General features: G+C 33.8%; 1 protein-coding gene across 11 annotated transcripts in view; it reads left to right on the top strand.

Moving 5' to 3' along the window:
• ZNF638 (zinc finger protein 638) overlaps positions 1-13,951 on the top strand; it is a 151,953-nt gene that overhangs the window by 123,544 nt on the left and 14,458 nt on the right. For 10 of the 11 annotated variants that reach the window (XM_021924935.2, XM_021924937.2, XM_003908798.3 and 7 more), the window contains 6 exons: positions 1,461-1,592; positions 3,337-3,465; positions 5,106-5,147; positions 5,638-5,772; positions 7,638-7,763; positions 12,007-12,044. In XM_021924935.2, coding sequence (XP_021780627.1) covers positions 1,461-1,592; positions 3,337-3,465; positions 5,106-5,147; positions 5,638-5,772; positions 7,638-7,763; positions 12,007-12,044 — 602 coding nt within the window. The remainder of the gene's footprint in view (positions 1-1,460; positions 1,593-3,336; positions 3,466-5,105; positions 5,148-5,637; positions 5,773-7,637; positions 7,764-12,006; positions 12,045-13,951) is intronic. The other variant, XM_021924938.2, reaches the window with a different exon arrangement.

Raw genomic sequence — 13,951 nt, forward strand, 5'->3', positions numbered from 1 at the left:
TCCATATTTTATTTATTTCTTTAAAGCTCAAGACATTTTAATAAAAGATGTTTTTCTTATAAAGCCAGGTAAAAAATTCACGGTATTTGGCATGTGAGAATTCCAGTCATTTATGACTTTTAACACATGATTTTTAAAAAGGAAAAGAGAAAAAAATGTGATTTTAGCTCAGAAACCCTGAGGTGCAGAGTTAAGTCACAAAAATTAGGAACAGATCATCAACAAATGTACATGTTGTTTGAAGATTACTATTCATTGAAAACAACATGTTATGCCAAAATGGGTTTTGGGTAGACAGTAGTTGGTTAAATTAGAATCAGTAGAATTTTGTGAAATCTCTTTTTTTCTTAGAGGTAAATGGGAGATATGTTAATGGTTAGAATACCAGTTGTTTGCATTTGTGGAGAAGCAAGTGGAGTTTGCAGTTTTATGTAAAGGACAGAAAGTTCACTTAATAATTGTTTTCTTGTGTTTATGTATATTATTATGAATACAGTGATTAATGTACATTTTACTGGTGTAGATTTTTAGATCCTTCAGGTGTTGAGCATAAGTTTATTTTTGTCTGGTAGAGCCATTCTTCAAGTAGTAACTAAGTAGTAAGTCTTACTTTAGGAAGAGTATTTTATAGTACCAATTTAGTTTAAAGTCACACTAAACTGGTTTATGAAAATTGTAACTTCCTGCCTTTTTTTTTCCCCTAGAGATCAAAAATTGCCAAGTTGACTATAACACATCATCTTTAGAAATTTCCCCAATAAGCATGAAAGGAATAATTGGCATTGATGAGAGGGTTACCTTGAAGAATAAAATATATCTGAGACAAGGGATGGCAGAAAACAAAGTGCTTAATTGCATTGAGGATTGGGTTATGGGGTAAAGATTCTCAGGAGCTTTTTTATTATTTATTGCCTAAAAGTGATTATCTTATTCAGGAGGATAAAAGGATACACACTGATTTGGAGCTTGGGGATATTATCACAAGGCACAGGGATGGCGACAGTATATGAAAGGAAGCAGTTGTAGCCAGAAACAAATGAACTTGTGTTTGAAAACAGTGGGTGACAGCTGCTTGGGTGACTGAGACACAAGAATCACTTGCACCTGGGAGATGGAGCTTGCAGTGAGCCAAGGTTGCACTGCTGCACTCCAGCCTGGGCAACAGAGCAAGACTCTCAAAAAAAAACGGTGGGTGAAAAAGAGACCAGCAGACCTGAACTAGATGACAGATGGTATAACTACAATTAGTCTGTGTACTCTTGAAGAGTGTAAATTTGCAAGCTTTTTTGCTTTTCTTTTTAATTTGAGGTTCAGACCAGCCTCTTGAGTTTATCAGACTTTCCTCTGTATTAAATGCAACGATATACTAACATAAAACATGATAATACAGTATAAACTTAAGTAAATATAAAAGCAATTAAAGAAATTTTAATACCAGGTTTTAAAAATTTGTTTTGAAGGAAACAGAAGAAATGTGTGTGATGCTTATCTCTAATTTGCCTAATAAAGGATATTCTATAGAAGAAGTTTATGACTTAGCAAAACCATTTGGTGGTTTAAAGGATATCTTGATTTTATCATCTCATAAAAAGGTAAGAGTTGATTAATAGCTGTTCATATCCTCTGCAAGCAGGCTTTGAAAAACACTACATTTACTTACAAAACTAAAAAGAAAGTGTTTAAAAGCAGTATCTCAAAGTAAACTTCCAAGCTAAGGGATTTTAAAATATAAAATACAAATATCCTGTATTTTAGTATTGTTGTAATGAGACATAGTTTTAATGATGGGGACAGATGGCTTTCTAATATGTCAAAGTTTTACTCAAGATTTTAGTTTAATAGGAAATGTTTTATATCTTCAATATGTTTAATAAATAGGAAATGTTTTATATCTTTAATATGTTTAATATATAACTATATGTATGAGAAAGGCTTATACCAGCAAACTTTATCTATTTTGGCTTTTTAGGAAGCTATATTTGTAAGATTTTGTAGATCATTCTTCTACTTGTATTTCATACTCTTTCTGCTCTTTTATCAGTGATACTCAAATGGGAAGTAACCATTTTCAGACTCAGACTAATGATGTCATCAATACTTAAAACAATCTAGATTTATCTTTATGTTCTAAATTTTCTATAAGCGTGTGTTGGCTTTGTGTTTTTAAAACAACACATTAAAATGTATGTAATAATCAACTTGTAGAAAGTATGTTTAATCGAGCGAGATTTCAGGAAGTAGTTTAAGTCATGGAAATGACACCATTAGAATAGTGGGAAGAAGTGTTCTTAAAATAGAAAGGAGTTGGTAGTCACTAGAGATCTTTGAAAGTAGAATAGGATATATGTTTTGAGGCACTCAGAGCCAGTGTGCTTGAGAAAATGGTAGAAGAGAATGAGTACGAGTTATATGTAATTTCACGTTATGTTAAAAGTAGATTATTTGAATGATCGCAGAGCTCAGTAAATACACTAAAACCCATTGCATTGTGTACAGCGATTGAACTTTAAACCTAAGTTATCTGCCCAGTTTTGAGTGGAGTTGAGTAAAATTAAAATATTTGGAGACTTAATGAAACTACTTTAAACATTTATGAAATTAAAATTAACAAATTAAAATGAAAATTTAAAAACTGAAGAGTATTTGTTTTTAGGAACAGGATTCACATCTATATTATGCAGTAACATTTTAAAGCTACAATAAATAACTAGACAAACAACCTTAAGAGATAATTCATTTCAAATAGGCTTACAACTAAAAGTAAACATATAGCTTTCTACCTCATTAACTATCAAATATATGGAAGAAGTTTCAACCTCTACTTACCAAGGTGTGAAAATTAAAGCCAAAATGTATGGAGCTACAGCTTTTATACCTATGAAAATAACAGAATGAAAAATGACTTCACAATTATTACACTTTTTTTGGTTCTTTATTTCTCATATTTCTCATATTTTGTCAATAAATTTATTTACTCAAGAAATACTAATATTGATTAGAAATGTATCTGCTACATGCCAGATACTGCTCTAGGTACTAAGGATACAGTGTTGAATAAGATTTTTCTTAATGTCAGTGGCTAGAATGTCTCTTCTTTTTTCTCTCTTTAGTTTGCCTTAGTATAGTAAGTTTAGTCATTCATTATTTCTTGGCTATGGTTGTAATATTCTTAGTCTTTGGGCCTCATTTTTCTGAGGACTGCCTTTTGTATCTTAAAAATATTTACTAAGTTGTTCAATTCACTTGACTTTGAAGTAGTTTGTTTATACTTGTAAGTCTGTTTTTGAGAAAAATTAACGTAAGAATTTTTTGTTACCGTAATTTCTATTTTAAAAGGCGTATATAGAAATAAATAGAAAAGCTGCTGAGTCTATGATAAAATTTTATAACTGCTTCCCAGTATTGATGGATGGAAATCAACTCTCAATAAGTATGGCTCCTGAAAACATGAATATAAAAGATGAGGTAAATCAGACCACCATTTTTACTAGCTCTTACTAAGTTTTTAAATCAGATTTGTTACAATCTGTTATGTTTTCTAGTTTTCCACTTTGGGTCACATTTTTCTCACAGACACTAAGAAAGCTTCTTCCTGTCCCTCCAACAATCACCCAGTCACCCATCCAACTGTTTGAGAGTTACTTTCATTGTGAGGGAATCCTGTTCTTCATGCATGTTGGGATGGAAAAAAGATTGAATTTTATCTAAAAAAAAGGTTTCTCTCTTATCTTTCTGCCATTATCTGTCATCTAAACTAGGATTCTGGAAGTTATCTTTAATTTTTTTTCTATCATTTCTTACATTTAGTTTCCTGCTAAATCTTGTTTAACTCAGTGAGCTTGTTCCCTCTTCCTCATCCCATATACCATTGCTTTATCTCTTAAAAACTCTTACTAGTCCAGGCATGGTGGCTCACGCTGGTGATCCTAGCACTTTGAGAGGCTGAGGTGGGAGGATTGTGTGAGCCCAGGACTTCAAGACCCAAGACCAGCCTAGGCAACAAAGTGAGACCTCATGTCTACAAAACTTAAAATAATTAGCTGGGCCTGAAGGCGCACACCCGTGGTCCCAGCTCCTCAGGATGCTGAGGTAGGAGGATCACTTGAGCCCAGGAGTTCGAGGCTGCACTGAGCTGTGATTGTACCACTGAACTTCAGCCTGGGTGACAGAGGGAGACCTAGTCTCTAAAACAAACAGACAGACCGCCTCCTGGACCTTTTGCGTATACAAAAGTAATTGTCTTTTCTACATACACGCTACCTTCAGTTTTATAAAACTGCCTCAAGTTCTCAGCTTTTATCTCATGTACACACCCTTCAGTGCCTCTATGTGGCCTATAAACATTTATTGTCAACTGCTAAGAAGCATGAGGTAGAAATATTGTATGCATTACATGAGGTAGAAATGTTACATCCTCTCTAGAGGCAGGTAGAAATGCATGTAATGTAAAAATACCTTTCATTAAGAATCACTGTAATGTGATATAATTGGCGAGATTGTTTTATACACGTCAGTAGTATCAACAAGAAAAAAAGTTTAGGATCCTCAGTCTTACAAAGTCCAAGTTCCTTTGCCACACACAAAGCCTTCCATTAGTTGTCCTCTGCCTGCTTTGATATCCTTGTTTCATGATGTTCTTGACCTCTTCATAATTCAGTAGCATCAAGTCTGCATTTATGCTCTGTGCTGTTTTATTTGCCTGCATTTCTGTTCTTTCTCATCTCCTGCTTTGCTTAGTTAACTTTTCTTTTGTAATTTGAATTATCTTCCTGTTGTCTAAATTAAATCTCTTTATTCTTTATATGTGAATTTGAATGTCTTTCTTAAATGGTACTGTCTTACTAGTCTTTTATGTTCTTAGGGGATATTAGTCTTTTATGTTCTTAGGGGAATAAGAAGAATTAAATTGTATGAGTTAGGATGAGGCTTGTTGAGGAGAAAAAGATTTTTGGAAAGAATGTAAATCTTGCTGCTGCTTAATTTTATGAAATACTTTGTAATGCATATTTGTATAGATTGTCATGTTATAAATCTTACCTAAGTAATTATTTATTTGTATGAGAAAGAGCTTATACCATCAACCTTTATCTATTTTGGCTTTTTAGGAAGCTATATTTATAACCTTGGTAAGAGAAAATGACCCAGAGGTGAGTTTTGCATTTAAATGCTTTTGTATACTTATTTAATTGATGGAAACATTGTTTTACTTGTTTGCCTTTTAGGGATTAAAACCTTAGAACTAATTTTAAGATATTGAGGTGATGGAAATGTCAGATGGGTCTTCTTGGTACAAATAAAAAAATAAAGGGTTATTGTAGTCCTTAATGTGAAAAGATTGTTCAGGTACTGGAGTGCATACTCAGTGGTCTAGTAGGTCAATATCTTGTCTGAGGATGTTTTGGGTAAACATTATGTTGATAGTAGAGATATTTTACTTCCCATTTTAGTACATCGTTTTACTGATTACTTGTATGTAAAATCAAGACCTCACTATCTTCCCCCATGTAGTCATTTTCTTACTCTTGGGAGAGAACATCATCTAACCTGTGTAATAGTTTAAGTTAACGTTAATCTGTTTTACGGTTTGTTGCTTCAGCTGTGGTTTTTTCTATGCTGTCTCTTAAAAAAAAACTACAGGCAAATATAGATACAATTTATGATCGATTTGTACATCTTGATAATTTACCGGAAGATGGACTTCAGTGTGTACTTTGTGTTGGACTTCAGTTTGGAAAAGTGGATCACCATGTATTCATAAGTAATAAAAACAAGGTAACAAGTTCCCTCATAATTTAGCTATACATTCTATAAAGAATATATAATAACCCTGTATTCTGACGATCTGCAACTTCTAACTCAGCTTCTGATCTGAAGCACCTATAAATATTAACTACTTTGCACGATTATGATAAACCAGAATATTTTATTCTAGACTGTGCCGAGAAAGAAGAGATGATCTCTCTTTTTTCCGAACTCCTAGTTTTTAAGGAAAAATAAGACTTACACATGGGGGAAAGGTAATATAGTGCAGACAGCATTATCTTACTGGGAAGTTTAGACCTGAATTCCTTTGGCTCTCATCTTAACTATCTTTGTGGTCCTCGCTAAGTTGGTTTACACTTACTTGTAAAATGAAAGGGGTATTACCCAATATTTCTTTAAGTCCCTTCCAGCTATGTAACTCCTGAGTTAGGTCTATTTGTTTGTTTATATGGAAAGAGAGAGATATAGATAAAATAATTGCTGGATGCAGTGGCTCACTAATCCCAGCACTTTGGGAGTCCCAGCACTCAGCCTCGGCTGAGACGAGGGGATTGCTTGAGCCCAGGAGTTTGAGACCAGCCTGGGCAACATAGTGGGATGCCGTCTCTACAAAAAGTTTAAAAATTAGCTGGGCATGGTGGCGTGTGCCTGCGGTCCCAGCTGCCTGGGAGGCTGAGGCAGGAGGGTGGTTTGAGCCCAGGAGTTGGAGGCTGTAGTGAGCCGTGTTCACGCCATTACACTCCAGCTTGGGTAACATAGCGAGATCCTGTCTCAAAAATAAAGTAATAATTCCTTACTTTCATGATTTGGCCTCTTAAAGAACCAAAAATTATTCATCTGTTTACATTTGGTATGCCTTCTGCATTTAATATGTGTTTCAGCTGTATGTTCATTAAAATTAAATTTTTGTCAGCCATATTATTACCTAGAAAGGCAGGGTTTTACCTAAAAGTGGACAGTATTCATAAAGAGCACTTAATTAATCAACATATCTTTGATATGCTTCTGACAAATAGAGCATAGAATGGAATATGATAAATAGTGTGGCATAGAATGGAAGGTGGGGCACAGATGACACATAGGAATTCTGAACCTTTCTTGTAAACATTTTTAATCCTCTGTTTAAAAAAATACCTATCATTCTCTTCAGTTTTGCCTTGCCTTTACAACATTTTAAGGATTGCTTTCTCTTGTTTCCTTTAAATAAGGCTTAACCTTACCTTTGTAATCACATATCTGAAACCTGAAAGAAGAATATATTCCAAACTTTTAAAACAATTAAAAACATTTTTATTGTAGCAAAATACACAAATTTTACCATTTGTAAGACATAAATTTAACATTTTAACCATGTTTAAGTGTTTTATTAAGCACCTTCACCACCATCTATTTCCAGAACTTTTATCTTCTCAAACTGGAAGCTTTCTATCCTTTTGACAATAACTCGCCATTAATTCAGCCCTTATCAACCTTTATTTCTGTTTTTGTAAATTTACTCTAGTTACCTCATGTATGTGGAATTGTATTTGCTTTTTTGTGACTGGCTCATGTCACTTAGCATAATGTCTCTAAGGTTCATCCATGTTGCAGCATGAGTCAGATTTTTCTTCATTTTTAAAGCTGAGTAATAATTCTGTTTTATGCATATAACACATTTTTATATCCACTCATCCGTTGATGGGCAGTTGAGTTGCTTCTCACTTTGGTCTGTTGTGAGTAATGCTTCTGTGAACATGGGTATACAAATACATGTTCAAGTCTCGGCTTTCATTCCTTTTAGGTATATACTAAAAAGTGGAATTGTTGGATTATGTGGTTATTCTAATTTTAATTTTTTTAAAGAAATATTAATAACTTTTTAATCTTCTCCAAAGGCAATTCTTCAGTTAGATAGTCCTGAATCTGCTCAGTCAATGTACAGCTTTCTGAAACAAAATCCACAAAGCATTGGTGACCGTATATTGACCTGCTCATTATCTCCAAAGATAGACTTACCAGAGGTAAGATTTCTCTTGCTTCAGCTTTTGTGCTTTTAGAAAATACAGAGAACATAAAGGTCAGTCTTAGGCAGTAGTCAAAGTGTTTCTGTGTTTAGAGATGATTTTGACAATTTGTTTTGCAATCAGTGTTCCAATTTTCATAGTTTATAAAGCAGTATAAATTTGTCTAAATGAGAATAAAGAAATTTTCAACAGTGTAACATATACATTTGCATGTTTATTGTTGGCATGTAGGTATCTACATTTTTGTGTACAGTGACTCCTTGTATGTAACATGATTGTCTCCAGAATGCAGCTACTTTGAATCCATTTTGGCTTCCTCTGGGTAGAAGGAAGTTTGTTTATTCTTTTTGTTTCAGTTATATTTATTATAAACTGTTTTGGGGTTAAGAAATAAGATTTCACAGGTTCTTGGCTTACGCAGTAGTACGTGAAGGAAAGCTATGAATAGTCAACCTTTGAAAGCATTAAATTCAAACTCAGATATTTTCTCCTTGTATTCCATTGTATGCTGATGGCAGAGGTAAATAATGGGACCTTACATTTGGTGTCCATGTGTTGTTTGTCAATCTGTTAAAAACCTTGTACTATCTAAAGAAAAAGGCAATTTCATCATCTAAATCTAAATTAGAGTATCTGTAAGTAAATGTATTACGATAGGTACCAGTTTAAGCACAAATGAGTGGCTCATTTCACTTCATAATTTCAGAAAAAATATTTTTAAAGTTTTTAGCTATTCCTCAGCAGAACATGCATTTTAAAAAATTTGTCATTTATATTTTTCAAGTTATTATTTAGTTGTGTTCAACTAAGTTCAAAATTAAACACTGACTGACTGTACAGAAATCCTTATCCCGGAAATACAGTCCCAAATTCTTAGAGTTAAAAGAAAATTAAACCAGTGAAAATTTACATAAACTTCTGCTTGAATTGGTACTTCACTTCCTAAGTGCTTACTCAGAATCTTATTCATATAGCTTAAGTTGGATAATACATGTGGCTTATTTATAACCGTTTTTAATTGACTACTATTTAAAATGAGTAAAGAATCAACTTTATACTATCCTCTCTTCAACACCTACTGTTTCTGTTAGACTGAAATGTTACTTCTTTGTTTAGTATGTGTGACCTTTATTTCAATATCTGTAGTTAGCTTGTATACAAAACAATGTAGCACTCCATTCTAAATACTGAAGACTAGTATCTGCATTTTTGATATCATGAATATGAAAATATTTACTGCAGAATTAAGTAGTAATGAGAATGGGTTTACAAAGAAGGCAATATGTAATATGTGTCCATAACCTCTACACTCACAGGTGAGTTTCTTATATTCCCAGTCATTTCTCAAAATGGTGCCACATTTTCATTTTCATAAGTGTTTAGATTATGGTTTTCTTGTATGGTTTAGAGTTTGTATTTTGTTGTTGAATGGGGAAAAAATGGCAGTCTTCATGTTACTCTGATCATCTGTGTAACTTAGTTACTATTTGTTCAATGAAATCTCCTTTCAGAGCTATTCTTGTGACTCTTTTCTAAAGTTAGGGCCATTTGCTTTGTCGACCAATTATACACCTTTGGTTTTCTTTCATTGTTTTTCTGAATTATGTCTGCTTTTTCTTGGATTCTGTCACATCACAGGTTTTCTGTTTGCTAGAGTACATTCTCAAATATATATATATATATTTTTTACCCCAGAAAGTATGTAGAGGCAGTACATTTTCTGAATCTCTGAATGTTTGAAACCGACTTTATTTTGCTCTTACGTATTTCATTGATTGATTGTCAGGATGTAAAATTCTGTGCTTAGGCTATTTTTCCTTTGATTATTTTTAGCATCCAGAATCCAGTATTAGGAGAAGGCTGATTTGGGTCATAACTATTTTGTTCCTCTGAAAGGTTTTAGGATTTTTATGTTAATTCTTTAAACTAGTTTTTATGTTTGTTGGTTTTAAAGACGAAGTCTTAACTGTGTCACCTGGGCTGGGGTACCGTGGTGCAATCATGGCCCACAGAATCCTCAACTCCTGGGCTTAGGCAATCCTCTCACTTTAGCCTCCAGAGTAGACTCTAAGGGCATGCCACCATGCCCGGCTAACTTTATTTTTTAATCTGATTTTTGATTTTTGTTTGTGTGTGTCGATGGGGTCTCACTGTGTTGCCCAGGCTGGTCTCAGACTTCTGGCCTGAAGTGATCCTCTACCCTGGGCCTTCCAAAGTGTTGGAGTTACAGGTGTGAGCCACTGTGCCTGGCCCTAAACTAGTATTTATCTAATTCCTTTTCTGTATGCTTACATTTAGGTATTAGAATACCATGATGAACATTGTTTCAATGTCCTAGGCCTCGAGGATTATATTTTAGTGGAGGAGATAGACTATAAACAGATACAAGTGGTAAAAAGACTGTGAATAAATAAGTTGAGATAAAAAGAGAATGATTAATGTGGGGAATGTGTATCTTAAAGTAGTCAGTGATAGTCCCTCAGCAGAAGAGTTATTTGAGAGACCTGACGGAAGAGAGCAAGCTTTAAGAAAATTTCAAAGAGGAGATTTTTTAGACAGAAGAACCAGATCAAAGGCTTTAGGGACATATTTAGTGATTCAAGAATTTCTAAAGAGAGGGTTGGTAATGCTAGTCCAGTGAGCAAGGTTTTTTCTTGGTTTGCGACTCATTTCCTACATCCTGTGTTTAGAGCAGGAAGTTTTTCTTTTTTTTTTTTTTTTTCCTTTTTTTTGAGGCGGAGTCTTGCTCTGTTGCCCAGGCTGGAGTGTAGTGGCGTGATCTCGGCTCACTGCAGCCTCCACCTGCCGAGTTCAAGCAATTCTGCTGCCTCAGCTTCCCAAGTAGCTGGGACTACAAGCACGCGCCACCATGCCCACTAATTTTTTTTTGTATTTTTAGTAGAGATGGGGTTTCATTATGCTGGCCAGGCTGGTCTTGAACTCCTGGCCTTTTGATCCGCCTACCTCACCCTCCCGAAGTGCTGAGATTACAGGCGTGAACCACTGCGCCCAGCCCCAGGGAAGTTTTTCTATTATTATTTTTTGATTTATTTCCTTCAATTTTTAATATTCTATTTTTCTGGAAATAGCACCAGCACTGATTTCGTAGATACTATATTCTCTCGAATTTTTCTGAGGTTGTTCCTTTGAGTTTTTTTAAAAGGCACTTCAGTTGTCTGAAATATCTTTTCTTTAGCTTACCTTGTTCACTTTTGTGTATTTGTTTTCCTGTTATTCCTTTATGAATAAGGAAGTAAGTTGACCAGTATAGGTATCTGATGTAGAGTTCCTCTGATACCATACAGAGTTTTTTTTTTTTTCCTCTAATAAACCTTTCTCCTGAATGGAAAGCTGCTAATAAACACTGTCTGTAATTGGGACTTAAAAACCATCATCTTTAGTTTTGGCAGTATCATTAGGATATAAACTAGACTTATCACCAGATATCCCAGTAAAGGAAGTCTTTACTGTTGGACTCAAACACCTATGCCAGGAATCCTCTCTAGACACATTGAATTTCCTTAAAGCACCGTTTTCAGTTTTTAGTCTGACAAAATCTTTCTAGAAAGTTTCTACCCAGAGAATGCATGATTTCTCAGAAAAGGCTTTCTTCTATTATGTATAAGCTCTAAATGGCAGATATTTTTGCCATTTTGTTCACTGATGCATCCCAAGTACCTGGGACAGTGCTTGGCATATAGGGATGGATTTTTAATTCCTGCCCTATTTGGGGGCTCCAGAATATTGCTTTTTTGGGACCCACATACCAGATAAATAAAATATCAGATATCAGACAAATATTTAAAAGGATTATTGTTCAGTTTTGTTCAGCATTTCTAGGTATTTTGAATAGGAAACTTTTTTAGACAGCTCATCTCTCTTAGAAGTCTTTTAAAATAATTCCACAAGGAAGATGTTGATATTTCACATTTATTGTTTAGGGAAAAGATAGAATTTCCAGGCTTCTAAAGTTAAAAAAGTTTCTCATTTATAGCATTATTAAGGAAACTTATTTTTTCATTAATGTAAGTTATTGTGTGTGACCTAATTTGGAGGTCTTTAATTAGAAAAAAAAATTCTAGAACCTGATAGTAATGTAGACACTGAAAACTAGCTGCTTTGATACATTTTTAAGAGTTTTTTTTTTTTAGCTTAAATTTTAACTAAAAACATTGCTTTTATAGTTAAATATTTCAAATCCAGTGGAATAGCCTCTAATAAAATGCTGATTATATTACAGGTGCAAACTGAGCATGACCCAGAATTAGAAAAAGAAAGGTATGTTGCTGTATGTTTACTAACACTTTTGTGTAGTATTTAGTTTCTGAATTTTATTGCTGTATTTTATAGTAATGACTCACATGTAGTGAAAAGTTCTATTCTACATATTTATTCTGTGTACATATGGGCTTGCTACAGTTTTCTTTTTGGATTCAGCCTGACCTAGGAGTTTTCTTTGTTGTTTTTTGTTTATTTACTCTCATTTAAGTATTTACTGAATATTTAGGATAACTGAACATATAAACAGTTTCAATTAAATAAACCACTTCTTTATAAAATGTTTTAAGATTCTCCAGTAACTCAACTTCACAAACAGTAATTACATTGTTTTTGTTAGATTTTCCTATTCCAAAATAAACACGATAGTAAAATTTTAACCTTTTAACGTTACTTAATTTCATTGCGTATTTTGATATTTTTAAAAACAACTGGGTCGGGGCAAGTAAGTGTCCAAAAAAATTATGTATACAGTTTTGCATTATCAGAGCAATGAAAGCTTGTTTTTCAAAGTCTCCACAAAGTGGTGACTTACAGCCTTGTTTTGACCACATAAAGTACACCCTCTCCTTAATAACTTTCTCATTCTGATGAGTGTCTGCCTTATCACCACCATTGTTCCACCAATTAATGACTTGCCTTTCACTGCTATTCACTGTAAATCACTGGTTTAGAATATTTCTTTTTCCTCCTGTGTACTGAGCCATCCGTATTTATTAATCCATATTGTAAGAGCGTATATTTGTTTGAAACAGCAGTTTGAAAGTGTTTAAATATGAAAAGTGTTTATCTGATGCACTGATGTTAAGATCCCTGTAAAACAGCATGTCTTAATGGATTTTTTCTTCTCAGTAATTTTCATAAAATCAGATTATTTTAGTTGATAAAGATGATGAGTACGTTAAAATATACCAGGAACGTTAAGCAATAGGTTTGCTCTGTGTGTCAGCACAGGGTTTTTTAATTTGTATGTCATCATACTAGGTGCATTCACATACCTAAGAAATAGTACCACCAGCAGTGTGTGATGTGAAAGCTCACAAAGGGCTTAATAAATAACAGTGCCAATGTAGTACTATATATAGACCTAAAGATTGGTCACGAAAACTCTGTGGCAAAACCCATTTTATTTCATTTTACACAGTTTTTTTGAGGTCCGCATGAAAAGTTGTTGTCCATAGCAATAGCAGTTGATCATTGTTCTCCTCTCATTGTTTAGACATAACTTTTAAAATTGAATATATTTCTTAATGACTTTAGAGCTATTCAACCTCATAAAACTAATTTTTAAAATTAGCACCAAAAACTTATTAATTCCCTTTTTTTTTTTTTGACTTACATTAGAGAAAAAAATGTGGAGTATGTCCAGAATACTAAACGTTTCTTTTGGAGTGAACTGATGCTGAGAAAATACTATTTGTTGGTTTTGTTGTGTGTGTGTTTTTTTTTTTTAGAGACAGGGTCTTGCTATGCTGCTCAGGCTGGCCTTGAACCTCCTGGGCTCAAGCTGTCTTCCCACCTCAGCTTCCTGTGTAGCTGGTACTACATGCACTTGTTTTGTTTTGTTTTGTTTTGTTTTGTTTTAAAGTGCTTATGGTTGCCAATTCATTATGAATATGATACTTTTGTTTAAACTATTTAAATACTGTTTAGAGGAAACTCACGTGGATACAATCATAATTTAATAATTCACATTATGTCTGTGCTCATCCTGTTGACATGTAAACAGATTAAGGCCACAAATAAGAATGCTAGATGAAATTTTTCTAATTCATTAATATTAGAAAGTAACCAGTTGGCCACTGAAATAAACACTAATCTTCAGTGTTGTGAAGTCCCAGTTTAAAGTTTCTCAGGATGTTTGCGTTTCAATGTTAACGTTTGTTCTCATGCCCAGCTTTTACTGT

This window comes from Papio anubis, chromosome 14 (genome assembly GCF_008728515.1).
Source record: "Papio anubis isolate 15944 chromosome 14, Panubis1.0, whole genome shotgun sequence".
Taxonomy (NCBI): Eukaryota; Metazoa; Chordata; class Mammalia; order Primates; family Cercopithecidae; genus Papio; species Papio anubis.